We start from the raw sequence: 14,914 nt of genomic DNA, 5'->3' as shown, positions 1-14,914 counted from the left end.
GTAGCATTTTTGCATATTAAGAAGTTTTAATTAGTCATTAGAAATTGTAATTAGTACATATACACTCTAAAAAAACAAACGGTGCTATATAGCACCAAAACTGTTGATTTGAATCGTAACCATAGAAGAACCGTTTTTAGTGCCATATAGCACCGGTGAAGCACCGGTGAAGAACCAGTGAAGCACCTGTGTAGAACCATATAGGTGCCATATAGAACCACATTTGGTTCTACATAGCACTATATGGTTCTACACAGGTGCTTCACAGGTGCTTCACCGGTGCTATATGGCACTAAAAACGGTTCTTCTATGATTACGAGCAAAGAACCACTTTTGGTGCTATATAGCACCATTTGTTTTTAAACAAGTCAAACACAGGTGATCTCTATCATTAATTACCATGCAAATTTATCTAATTTGACAGTGTAATCTGTTATTAACTGGAATTAAGGTAGGGAACTGCATTTTATTTTACAAGTACACAAGCTACCGTTTTTCTTATTTTTTTCCAAAATGATATAGCTTTAATGATGGCAAAGCATGAGCTACTGAAACAGAACAAAGACTCCAGTAATGGCATTTTTTGTTTTGCTAAAACCATTGTTAATGTACTGTGCAGATTTACTCCACATTGCATATTTCACATCTCTCTTTTGCACATTAGCAACAGCTTCATGATTTTTCTCAAAGATGCACCATTATAAAAACATTTACATATCGGATAAACATGTGGACATTCTATGTGGGAGATCAGGAAAAGGCATTAGACATATACAACACTACAAAATGAAGGGGAATAAGAACAATCTAGCTGGAGATGCAGAACAGATTCACCCAGACAGGTTTTGACACCTGCTGTCTGCGCTGAGATCAGTCTGATCTTTGTCTGTCTGATGAAGTGACAGAGCACACGGCACCTACATCACACCACCTGCTCTCAAACAAGACAGGTCTTTAACCATACAGACTCTATAAAAAGATCAATCCATCCAGCGTAGTGCAAGCAAGATGGTAGGTGTGATTTAATCATTTCCTGTGTGTTTTATGCTGTCAAATGGTGTGAGACAACTGACAGGAATAGAAAAAGTATGATAGTATGCTTTATTCAAGTGATGTGTCAAATGCGCTTAAATTACAGGTGTTAATTTCACTGACATACAGTATTTGTTTCTACTTAGAATGATGCTATGCGAGTGTCATTGTATTATCATTAACATGTATTATCAGGAGGATACAGTAGAAACTGGCATCGACTTATTTAGACTGTTTTAAAAATGCTGGGTTATTTTCAACCCTGCATGCGTTTAAAAAGGACATACCAGCTGTTTGGATAAATTAGGTGATGCATAAACCAACAGTGATTAAAAGAACCCAGCATATAAATTAAATTATAAGATAACGGGTTGGGTTAATCCCTTTTTGACCCAACGCTGTTTTTGGCACGTTATGCCTATATTAAGTACATTGCAAGTTCACTGGGAAGCCCGTATATGGCAAGGAGGATGCTGAAAGTGCCAGTGCATCAGTTTGGTTACTCAGGTGAAAAAGTAGTACACTTCCATAGTGTACTTAAAGTGCTTTATTGTCGCACAGTAATTTTGTACTTGATATACTAAAAATTCATCCTTAGTACTTCTTAAGATGTTCTTAAGATCAGGTGTACTTCGTTGTACTATTTTGAGACACCATAAATGCGAACTAAAATGTGCTAAGAATGTATTTAAAAGTGTATTTAGGTACCACTTGTAGTAAACTGGAACCCATCTTTGTATGACATATACAAGTGTTAACTAAATTCCTTTTTTAATACAAAGATAGTATGTTAAAAGTGCATTTTAGTTCATATTCAGGTTTCTCAAAATAGCACAGTGAAGTACACTTAGATAACCTTAAGAACATCTTAAAAGAATATTCCATTTTCTTAAAAGAAAAATCCAGATAATTTACTCACCACCATGTCATCCAAAATGTTGATGTCTTTCTTTGTTCAGCCCAGAAGAAATTATGTTTTTTGAGGAAAACATTGCAGGATTTTTCTCATTTTAATGGACAACAACACTTAACTCAACACTTAACAGTTTTCTTCAACGGAGTTTCAAAGGACTATAAATGATCCCAAACAAGGCATAAGGGTCTTATCTAGCAAAACGATTGTCATTTTTTGACAATAAAAATAACAAATATACACTTTTAAACCACAGCTTTTCGTCTAGGTCCAGTCCAGCGCGACCTAACGTAAATGCGTGGTGACGTAGGGAGGTCACGTGTTACATATATAAAACACACATTTGCGGACCATTGTAAACAATAAACTGACACAAAGACATTAATTAGTATCATTCAACATACAACAATGTGGGAACGGTCCTCTTTCAACACACTCGTAAACACTGGGACGGAGTTTTGCGTTCGTCCTCTGTGACCTCTTGACGTCATGACGTATTGCGTGAGGTCACGCTGACACTTTCAGGACGGGATCTAGACGAGGAGTTGTGGTTTAAAAGTGTATATTTGTTATTTTTGTCAAAAATGACAATCGTTTTGCTAGATAAGACCTTTATGTCTAGTTTGGGATTGTTTATAGTCCTTTGAAACTCATGTTGAAAAAAAATTTTGTGTTATGTGTTGAGTTAAGTGTGAAGTGGTGGTGTCCATTAAAGTCCATTAAAATGAGAAAAATCCTGCAATGTTTTCCTCAAAAAACATAATTTCTTCTCGACTGAACAAAGAAAGACATCAACATTTTGGATGACATGGTGGTGAGTAAATTATCTGGATTTTTCTTTTTAGAAAATGGAACATTCCTTTAAGTACTAAAGATGAATTTAGTATATCAAGTACAAAATTAGTGTGTGAAAATAAAGCACTTTAAGTACACTATGGAGGAGTACTACTTTCTCACCTGGGTACTCTTTGCATGAAGGGTAGGGTTAAATTCAGTGGCTTAGTCTAGCTAACAGTCCAACTATATAACCGGTCATTGCCAGAGGTGTATAATACTTAAGTATTTTAGTTACATTTTCCAAGCATCTCTGCTTTATCAGAGTGTTTGTCTTGGGAAAAAAATTTACTTTTCTTTACTAAAAAATGTTCACTACATTCTAAAGCATAGAACCATACTGTGTATTCATTATATATTGCATATTAAAATTGATTTAATGCCTAATTACATAAAAATTGTGTACTTTTACTTTCTTGAGTAAAAGTACGAAAAATTACTAGATGTTTAATGTACTTAAATATTAAATATAAACCAAAAACTTGAAATTATGAAATGTAGTGGAGTAAAAATTATGATAATATGTTTTGGAATGTTTGTTTTCCAAAGAAAAACACTAATAAAATACGAATAATTGAAAATTTGCTTTTATGTAGAAAGTAAAAATACTTAAGTACTATACAACTCTGGTCATTGCACGATTACACTGTCAGAAAAAAGGGTACAAATAGATGACGAAATTGTACCTTTTCTGTCGCCGGGTTGGTACCCTCAAAGGATCATTTTTGTACCTTTATGATATACAAAACATTGAAATTGTAAATGTTTGTGTACCTTGAGGGACAATTCTATCCCAGTTCAATTTTGGGGTACAAAACCATTGCAACCCTTAAAGGTCACGTTCTTCCTGATACCATTTTTTAAACCCTAGTTAGTGTGTAATGTTGCTATAATAGCATAAATAATACCTGTAAAACGATAAAGCTCAAAGTTCACTGCCAGGCGATATATTCTTCAATAGAATTCCTCTTTAAAAGCCTACAACGAACGGCCGGTTTGGTCTACAGCCAGGGCCGGCGCCACGAGGGGCACTTTCCCGCCCCCTTATATCACCATTAATGTTGAATGGGATTTTAATGATACAATTTTATTTAAAAATCACATTTGCCTTGTGTATTGTCTTCCTAAAGTGAATTTAATAGTCTAATTATTTAACAAAACAAAAAAAATCAAGTGTGCATGTATTCTGTTGTCTACCGTGACATTAATAAATACACGCCCACTCCATGGCTTGTTACACTTCAAGCGGCGCCACTAGAACTGTGAGGCGATGACGTCAAAGCGCCGCGGGAGCGAGATGAAATTACACTTTGCATGATTTCTCGAATCGCTCTCGCGGTACTTTGACGCCATCCGGCTGCCGGTTCCTGCAGCGCCGCATGGAGTTGAACAAGCCTTTTGTGTTGACGGGTTGACCCACGTCGACAATGACCCCGCGTTCTCAGTCTCAGCGGGATCAAGATGTCGAAGTGCGAAAGGATATCAAAAGTTACAGAAAGGAGTGGGAGAGTGACCCGGTCCTGCCCTGTAGCAATGGATATATGGAAAATAGCACTGCAAATTCTGCAAACCGGACTCCGGATTATCACACATCAATTAATGCCGTGGCGTGGATTATTACCGGAGCATTTCAGATGCACAGAACCAAATGTTCGGCTGTCATGTCAATTCTGGCATTAACTTCAGCAGACTGTACATAGTTTTGAAAAGTTGAGATGTTTATGTTCTTCAGCATCCTTGCAAGTTAAAGTACAACCAACCTATACTTGTTCTGCATTTAACGTTAAAGGTAAGCATCTCTCTCACGTACCTGTTTATCAGAAGTAAAATACATGTATTAATATTAATAGATAAAAATCAGACATTGAATTTATAATTAACGAACAGGTATTTGAATTAGCCTATCCTAAAGCATAGCTAAATGTGTAAACGAGTTATTGTCATTTTGCTATTGTGGTTCTCTATCTGCTGGTGTTTCGCTAGCTTATGGTGACTTACTTGTGGCAGTTAAAAACAACTACGTTAAATGATCAAATTGAACCAAAATTTAGATAAAATGTTGCGTTTGGACCGTTTTTGCGCTAGAAACCATTTGCAAACACTGTCCCCCACCATTACGTGAAAATTATTTGCACTACGGAAAGCAAACACAAAGTATTATATTGCATTAACTAATTTCACCATGGACATTCGAAATGGATTAAAAAGAAACTACCTCTGGCTGGGTCTGAACTTCAAATGAGCAGTGTTGTGCTGTTAAGTAACGTTAGGTATGCTTTTTTGTTGTTTTATATAGTAAAAGTGTTCAGATCATGTACGTTGCTCACTATAGCTGTAGTTTTTGTGGTTGTATTCCAGAGATGTTTGTTTATAACACGTTAAAGCTTAAGGGATGTACCAAAGCTATATGTATTTTCTAGCTTGGGGAATTAAATGCATTTTGTGTGATCGCCCCCTCTGGTATTTAAGACGCCCCCTCATCAGCGCTCGGCTGGCGCCGGCACTGTCTACAGCCCTCTATTTCCTGCTTTAATGACGTCAGTAAAACAGTTTGTTGACTAAACTCCGCCCACAGGAATACGTCAGTCACCAGCTTTGGCTCAAACGGCTCGGCTAAGCTAAGCTGCTATCGAATCACAGCACACTAAACAAACTACACAATCAGAACTCGATATGTATTTCTGAATGAGGGACTTTACATACCAAGGAAGACATCAGCCTGTTTTGAGGACAGTGAAAACAGTGCTATACAGATAAGTAAATTGTGTGATAAATACCGAGTTTTTTTACATGAACACATGATATATTGCCCACTATAAACACAATCAAAGCTTCAAAATCAAAGACAGAACGGGAGCTTTAAAGGTCATTGAGGTACAGTCATGTCCCCAAAAAAGTACAACCTCATATTACGTGTAGAATACCTGTAACATAAAATGTACAATTTTGTATACCTTTTTTCTGACAGTGTAGGGTGACAGAAAATGTTTGATTTTTGTTGTTGCTTATGATTTTTTATAAAACGGTTAGTTCCAATCCTTGATTCTGATTGGTCAATAGGTGTGCTTTATTCACAATAAAACACTGCTATGACCGCTTCACCCAACGGTTCTATTTAATATCACTGCGCCCTTAGCAACACAAACATATGAGACAAAGTCTGAGAGCAGTTTGTTGTTTTTATTTGAGCTTCCATGTTGTTGTTTGCATTCAGGGACTATTTTTCCGCTTCGCGTCGTGCCTAACAACGCCCTTCAGCCGTTACTTATTCACGATACAGCACAGCCTCTCGTACCTTATTGCTTAAGTAAAGCACCTGTTCAACTAAGATGAGTATGTACTCATAAAGCAGGTGTGTCTGTAGCCTCTCCCTGCCCTTTACCCATAATCCATGTCAGCCACTTCAACATCTGTGCACCAGCTGCTGTTACAACATCTGAGGAAAGCAGCGTAACCAGGCAGTCCCTTTGAGACTTATAAGTAGAAGGAATATCAATCTCTGACACACCGAAAAACACACATCAATAAGGATGACAGAATTTTATTTTAATATTATATTTATTTTAACTGCTGTATTACTACAATACGGATGCAAATACCGATGAAACACAGTTCGCCAATCTTTGACTTTAATGTCACAAGCATATTTTGTTTTGAGGTGACACGTTATCCATCCAGTTCACCGCAAAATATACCTTTGTGGAGTTTGAAAGTTTGTGTGTCTTTCTTGAGCAAAGTCCTTTAGTTCAGCCTTCAAGCTGTAGAAGAATGGAGAGTGCGCACGGATCATTAATATTTATAAATGAATACATGCATATGTTAGAGCTGTCCGTACGGGCAAGTGAGAGAGATACATTTCACATTGTGGAAATAGAAAGAGATTAAATGAAAAGGATGAAGAGACAGATCTCCTACGGAGAAAGGGAAGGGTAATCTTAGTAACAGACTGCCAAGTCCTTATCAGTTGCCTGAAAGACTGACATTAAAAGCTATACAGTACAGTGGAAAAAGCCACAAGAATGCATTCTGTGCTTTTAGCGATACAGGCTCTGACACCAAATACACAAGCAATCGCATATATTATTGAAAAAAAGTCACAAATGCAGCCAAAGAGGTTTTTCATTAAGTCAAAAGCAATGAGAATTGAGAACAATGAGGAGAATGAAAGGCAACGAGAACAAACAGTACTCTTCCAGACCCATCCGCTGACAGCTTAAATGGGTATAATCAGGTTTACATTTGATAAAAGTGAGAAAATAAAGTAAAAGAATCATCTCTACACTGATTCTGAATTGATTCTGTGGGACCAATTAAATCTGCAAATACCCAGTACATCAGTGAATTAAATCAGATTGATGATTAACAATTCATTTTAACAGGATATTGAGGACAGAAGTGTTAACAGCTAAAGCAGATTAGTTGACAATGTGTGCCCCTAAATATGTTTGCTTTACTAAGTAGCAACATCGCTTCAATGAACTTTATGAGAGCTTAAATTATTACACCAATAGAATTTAAATTCACACTTTCACACAGTTCATGTTTGTGCTGTATTTTAGGGATAAATGCACTGGTATTTTCAGCAAATGTGTTTATTGTTCTTAAAACTCATGTGACCCAGATTGTGAAAACCCAGCTAAAGTCATCTTTTGTTTTTTACTGTTTTATAGTGCAATAGTACAAATCATTCTACATAATATAAAAAACATTCTGTGAAAATATAACCTTGGTATCTTTGAAGTTGATGAGCATGTTAAGTATTGAAATTAATGTGAAATAAGCTATTCAAATCATTCAAATATGTTATTACCTCAACTTAGACAAATTAATAAATACTTATCTTTGTACAGCGCCGTGTGAACGTGTTAGCATTTAGCCTAGCCCCATTCATTCCTATGGATCCAAACAGGGATCATTTAGAAGCCACCAAACACTTCTGTGTTTTCCCCATTCAAAGACTGTTACAAGTTACACGAGCAAGTATGGTGGCACAAAATAGAACTTGTTTGGAGACATAGGAATGAATGGGGCTAGGCTAAATGCTAACACATTCGCGAGGCACTGTACAAAAATATTAAAAGTGCACGCATTGAAAAAAGATAGGCATGTATTAATTCATCCAAGTTGAGGTGAAACAAAGTAAAACATTAAAAAACTGAGGTGTTTTCCTTTAAATCAACTAGAATTTGCTTTAGTTATGTCTACTTGATTTCATAAGTTACAGCAACTTATAACTAGTCAATACAGTTAATGACTGCCCTCTGTTCTCTGTATTCCCCTGGTTAGCATTTAGAAACATATTAACACATACTTGGTTTTTAAAAGACTCTATTTACCTTGAAGTACCAGCAAAGAAAGAGATGGATTACACACACACATTAGCCCAAACATACATCACTGTGGTGTCTCAGACCGATAACCTGAGTACAAATTTAAACTTTTCTCAAACATTGGACTATTACCTGGATCAGCATACATGGTGGCAGCCATCTTGATTTGAGCAAAAGACCAGAATGGACTTTTGTTGTGCCTTTTATACCTGTGCTGTGTTGCATCATGGGAGTGGGAGATACCAAGTATGGTGGGTAAGGGGTGGAACTGTTTTGATGAGGTTATTGATGTTTTATTTCTTCAACTATTGTGGAAAGTTTGTGCTGTGCTATTTAAATTTGTGAGTGGAAGGAAATGGGGTTTCTTGATCTTCTAATACTTTTACTTGATCTTTAATACCTGTTCATGACCTTAATAGGTTAATTTTTGCTGGAAAATGGTTGTACCCATTTGTATAAATTCCGACACAAGGAAGTGGATAGGTTAGTAGTGATGGCGAAGTGAAGCTTTCTTGAAGCAGTGAAGCTTTCAACCCAATTGTATCGGAAAAAGGTTCATTACTCGAAGCTTTTCAAATCAGAGCTCAATGAGGACCTCTCCTGGTGAAAGTGCTGTTTCACAACATGTTCCACAACCAAACAACGCATTAATTTAATTATAAAAGCAAAACTTAATGGATTGACAAATTAAGGATAGATTCATAAATAAATGTAACACTATATTAAATACATGACCAAAGCATGTTCCATTTCATGCGAATGGTACTTCAAACAAAAATAACAAATTAAGGATAGACCTTGTCTCAAAAGTATAAAGTGTGAACCAATTAAAAAATATATCATGGTATTAAGTGGTGCAGAAAAGGCTTTTTATTACTAATATATTCTATATATATCATAAACTCACTATACAGTAATCGATTCCGTGTAATGCAATACTCCAATACAACCCATGAGGGCGCGCCGCGCATCGCAAAATTCTAAACCTTTGAATCAGATAACGAAGCAGTCACGTGGGTCTGTGTGAAACGAAGCTTCGGATGTCATTGGTCACGTGATTTTGCCAGAACGAATCAAGCTTCGATACAAAGCTTCAATGAAAATCTGTTCGTTTTTTTGACACACGCTTCGGAGCTTCGGTGTCACTGGTAACATCACTATAGGTTAGTATATGATGGGTGGTAGTGAGAGTAGTATTTGTTGTGTACTCTGATTTAATTGTTATAGCTGATCCAAGGTTTAGTGATGGGGAAATTAAGCTTCGAATGAAGCACCGATACTTCTCTTACTGTTTCGAACCATGACTCGAAGCCTCAACGAGGGTGTCGAAAACAGCGCCATCTTTTGGTTAATAAAACATATAGCAGTTACTTCTGGAAAAAGCTCCGTCAATGAAGCAGCAAGCTGATGAAATTCAGATGAATATTAATATTATGTGTTCAAATAAAGCTTATACAACATGTCTGTGAATGGTCAATATAATAGATGTATTTACTGATTAAAGTGTGGCAATAAATTCCAGTAGGAGCTAATATTCATATGATTCAATACTGTATTGTACAGAATAATGTTCACAGGCATATAATAACAGACGCGCACACAAGTATAAGTAAATACAATACTATATAATACAGTATTATGTGGGACCAAAATGTGAATAAGGCTTCTGACACGCAAAGCGAAGCGCGCACGTGACTAAGCAGAAAGTAAAGCTTCGTTTGTCATTGGTCACGTGATTTCAACGTTAACAACACAAGCTTCGAATCAAAGCTTCATCTGGCACGCCCACTTTTGCTCGACACAAGCTCCGAAGCCTCGCTTCGAATGTAACATCACTACCAAGGTTAGTTTTTATTTATATTGAAGTGTTTCCTTTTAAATTACTCATGTTTTTGCACCTGTGAACACCTTGTCCTGTAGGCTACTGGCTTGAGAGAACTTAAAATACACATAAAATTGTCTGCGGGAACCGGCCGCACATCATGCCGCCAGATGGTGTTGCTAATATAACTCGAAATGTATAACTATTATCAGATCGGCCCACCGGGATCGACTCTCCCGATTGCCACTCCGCTACTGGCTGTAAGAAAGTGAGTGCGTTTGGTCGCTGGTCGGCCCCGCGAACAGATGTGACGTGCCTCACTCAGCTTCCAGGATTTGAGACATGCTGCCTAAATCCGTTTGTGCTGAAGATCGCATAAAGTTACACCCATTTCAGGCAGGATCACGGACCCCCTCAAGCCCGCATGCACGAGTATGTTAATTGTTTGTTTACTTTCTACACGAAGATATGCTAACGTTATGCATCTGGCTGTCTGCCTATCTCTCTATACTAGCCTATCCATCTGTCTGTCTGTCTGTCTATCTGTCTGTCTGTCTGTCTGTCTGTCTGTCTGTCTGTCTGTCTGTCTATCTATCTATCTATCTATCTATCTATCTATCTATCTATCTATCTATCTATCTATCTATCTATCTATCTATCTATCTATCTATCTATCTATCTATCTATCTATCTATCTATGTATTTATCTATAATCTGTGCTATCAGAACTGTACTTTACTCGTCTTTCTATAGTCATTCTCAATGCTCTCAAGGCGGCTTTGGTAAATTCTCTCCCCAGCGTGACGTCATACAGTGCGTTGTGGGGGAAAGGACAATCATTGCAAACCGCTGTACTTTTTCATACTTTTTCAGGTTTTGTGATACCCAACAACATAAAATACAATGGATAACAGTTTATTATCAACAAGCAAATTGCACAAATTCGTTGAAAAATTTAACCTGCAACACGCCCTTTAAAGGACACCATTTAGATTTGGTTGTATATTTGTATTAAATACTATTTATTAAAACAATCTCATCAAAGAGTCAAGTTTGTGTTTAAGTGCATACTTTAAACACAATAAAATCTATATAATGTTTATTATATTTAAAAAAAATATTGTTCATAGCTCGAATGTATAGCTTGAATATTCTGTAATACCCTAAAACAGCAATAAGTTACTTTGGATAAAAATCTCCCAAATATGCAATGCATTCCTAACAAAAATGTTGTCATAAGATGACTAATTCAAAATATAGAAATGTGTAATATACACATAGAATTCAAATGCCTCCATTCTGCTCTTGGTTTGTGTAAATGCAACATTTTGAAATGTTGATACAAACTATACCTGCATTCATTTGTCACAACACACTCACAACAAACAAACGCTTTGACTCTCTTCAAAGCACCACGCTGAGCTAACACAATATCATCCACTACACTGGATGCATTAAATAGTGTTTCTTTATTTGGGTTCCCTTTAAAAAAAATGTCAGGAACATGGGATGGCATACAGTACCATCTTTCAGTAAGCAAACTAAAGCAGCGTATTGCATCTGGCATTTTCAGGCTGATAGATTGATCAGCAATGAATGCTTTCCTTCTTCAATTCTTATTGCAAAACCATCTGCATGAAAAACGATTTGTGCTAAAGGCATTGAAAAGTGCCTTTCTCTGAATTTTGCTCATTGCATGAGTTTTCAAGTTGAGAAATGGCACATTCTCAATATTGCTATGGAAAAGTAGGATTCAAGCATACAAAGTATCTATCTAGATAGTTTCATCTAAACTGTGTGTGACACTACGAAAACGTCATACACTAGAAGCAAATTTGTTAAAACATTTACATGCAACCTGCAACCCTCTATAGTACAGTAGAAAGCTGTCCCTAAATAAAAGCTCCATAAATAAGAAATGATAATGGCTCTTCTACGATTGGATTGGGGCCATGCAGAGCATATCTTCAGCCCTAGAGCCAAAGCCACGGTTGTGCTGAGGATAGCATTGCTGCCTCCAGGAATACCAATGAGCATTGGAGGTGCCAGCAACTGAAATCAAAGGCAATGACATGTCATGCAGCCAACATTATTTTTTTACAAAGATCTTTTAAATGTGGAGCAGCACACACTGTGACCAAACTTATCATATTAAGCTCTGAAAAGATTTACACTTGCATGGTTTCATTTCATACTGCACTCCTATATAGTATGAAGAAATTAACAAATTAAGTTAACCAATTTGGTTTTAAAGTTAAAACTTAAAATTGACTTGCAAAACCAAGTTGCTGCATTTTTTTAAAGTGTGGTACTCTGGAATATCGATAGCACTAAATGGTACATTAAATCCATGATACTTGATTTAATCAATAAACGGGTATTTTTGTAGATTTCCAAGGTACTTCCAAAGACACCATTGTCCCAAAAACATTGCACCAATGTATCTTTGGACAGCAGCTGTTTGCCTGACAATTACCAAAGCAGAAGGCAGACAAAGCGCTCCGTCACACAAGAATGAAGAACCTACACACATCTATAAAGTGATCTATGTGGTAATATCAGCAGAAGCTGTCCAGACGAGGGACACTGGGTATCCCAAAGCTGCACACACCCGAGGGCAACAAACAGCTAAAATGAGCAATCAAACACCAAGCAGAGACACCCAGTCCCAGTGGTAATAAAAACCTATGGATGTTTGAGGCACATATCTATAGCAGGTGTTTTTAATTCTACAAATAACTTAAACATATGTGTTATGCATGTCATTAAACTAACAGCTCTGAAAACCTAATGCATGCAATTAGAATAACTTTATTACAACCACCAAGTGATGAAACTGTTTACAATTGAAATCTGGCTTGTGCCCAAAGGCAACTTGTAATCTTTTGTTAATGTGCACCATTCAGCTCTGTCGGTACGCAAATTTAGTTCCATTCTGCTTCATTTAGGCCAGGTTCTCCTATAGATGCACCCTGGATAAAACAGTTCTCTTTAGTTATTGTACATTAAACATCTGTGCCTTTATAGATAACAGACTTGACAGATCGCACATGCTAAATTGCACAGAGAAAGGCATTTACACTTGACCAGTTGGGTACTTCTGCTCTAAACTATTCAGACAACACTGCAAATATCCAAACACTGCATGCACATTTTTTTTTACATATCTATTCAAAGAATATGTGATCCGCAAATATGTTGAATATGATATATATAAAGAATATGTAATCAGCAAATAAATACATTTGTACGCTACAGTACACTAAAAGTAAGTTTTAATAAACCATCTTTCTTATGTATAAATCTATGTAGAATTAATATAAGGAACTTATTTTTTTCCAGTTTTTCTTCTAGTCACCTTGACAAACATTTCATGGTGCTAAAGTCTGATTCTGCCAGCAATTCTCTAACTGGAGGTTTGTTCAAAATTCTGCATGCTTTCCTGTCCTGGTGCTGAATGGATCACCACCTGCTTCATGTTTCCTTGCCCTGAGCCAAGCCAACAGACAACGAGCTGTTCAGTCATCTCAAAACAAATCCAGGATCTCACAATCTGAGGATTATGGTGAAGTAAGACTGTAATTCAAGACTTTCAGTATAAATGTCATCTATGGCGCTATACTGCTTGTTGAGAATAATCTAATAGATGTGACCTGTATTTTTAAACTGTCAAAAAATTGTCCAAAAATTATATAATTTTAATATATTAAACAGTAACCGTTTGGTAAATATTATGTATACATATGTATACACTCACCTAAAGGATTATTAGGAACACCATACTAATACTGTGTTTGACCTTTTCGCCTTCAGAACTGCCTTAATTCTACATGGCATTGATTCAACAAGGTGCTGAAAGCATTATTTAGAAATGTTGGCCCATATTGATAGGATAGCATCTTGCAGTTGATGGAGATTTGGGGATGCACATCCAGGGCACAAAGCTCTCGTTCCACCACATCCCAAAAATGCTCTATTGGGTTGAGATCTGGTGACTTTGAGGGCCATTTTAGTACAGTGAACTCATTGTCATGTTTAAAAAACCAAGTTGAAATGATTCAAGCTTTGTGACATGGTGCATTATCCTGCTGGAAGTAGCCATCAGAGGATGGGTACATGGTGGTCATAAAAAGATGGACATGGTTAGAAACAATTCTCAGGTAGGCCGTGGCATTTAAATGATGACCATCTGGCACTAAGGGGCCTAAAGTGTGCCAAGTAAACATCCCCCACACCATTACACCACCACGACCAGACTGCACAGTGGTAACAAGGCATGATGGATCCATGTTCTCATTCTGTTTATGCCCAATTCGAATGTCTCAACAGAAATCGAGACTCATCAGACCAGGCAGCATTTTTCCAGTCTTCAACTGTACAATTTTGGTGAGCTTGTGCAAATTCTAGCCTCTTTTTCTTATTTGTAGTGGAGATGAGTGGTACCCGGTGGGGTCTTTTGCTGTTGTAGCCCATCCGCCTCAAGGTTGTGTGTGTTGTGGCTTCACAAATGCTTTGCTGCATACCTCGGTTGTAACGAGTGGTTATTTCAGTCAAAGGTGCTCTTCTTTCAGCTTGAATCAGTCTGCCCATTCTCCTCTGACCTCTAGCATCAACAAGGCATTTTGGCCCACAGGACTGCGGCATACTGGATGTTTTTCCCTTTTCACATCATTCTTTGTAAACCCTAGAGATGATTGTGCGTGAAAATCCCAGTAACTGAGCAGATTGTGAAATACTCTGCCCGTCTGGCACCAACAACCATGCCACGCTCAAAATTGCTTAAATCACCTTTCTTTCCCATTCTGACATTCAGTTGGAGTTCAGGAGATTGTCTTGACTAGGACCACACCTCTAAATGCATTGAAGCAACTGCCATGAGATTGGTTGATTAGATAATTAATGAGAAATTAAACAGGTGTTCCTAATAATCCTTTAGGTAAGTGTACATTTGGTACCATGTACCTTTGAGGTACTAATATATAA

At 37.1% G+C, this 14,914-nt stretch overlaps 1 protein-coding gene across 4 annotated transcripts in view; it reads right to left on the bottom strand.

Moving 5' to 3' along the window:
• The window catches only part of b4galnt4b (beta-1,4-N-acetyl-galactosaminyl transferase 4b), an 86,046-nt gene that overhangs the window by 66,212 nt on the left and 4,920 nt on the right, over window positions 1–14,914 (bottom strand). Inside the window, exon 1 of one of the 4 annotated variants that reach the window (XM_073859228.1) lies at window positions 8,242–8,279. The exons of the other annotated variants lie outside the window; for them this stretch is intronic. Coding sequence (XP_073715329.1) covers window positions 8,242–8,269 — 28 coding nt within the window. The 5' untranslated portion in view covers window positions 8,270–8,279. Of the gene's footprint in view, window positions 1–8,241; window positions 8,280–14,914 lie in introns of those variants that run through there. 4 annotated transcript variants of the gene reach the window in all.

This window comes from Misgurnus anguillicaudatus, chromosome 21 (assembly GCF_027580225.2).
Source record: "Misgurnus anguillicaudatus chromosome 21, ASM2758022v2, whole genome shotgun sequence".
Lineage (NCBI taxonomy): Eukaryota > Metazoa > Chordata > Actinopteri > Cypriniformes > Cobitidae > Misgurnus > Misgurnus anguillicaudatus.
The sequence above is the reverse complement of the archived record's forward strand: the minus strand, read 5'-3'. Positions and strand labels throughout refer to the sequence as shown.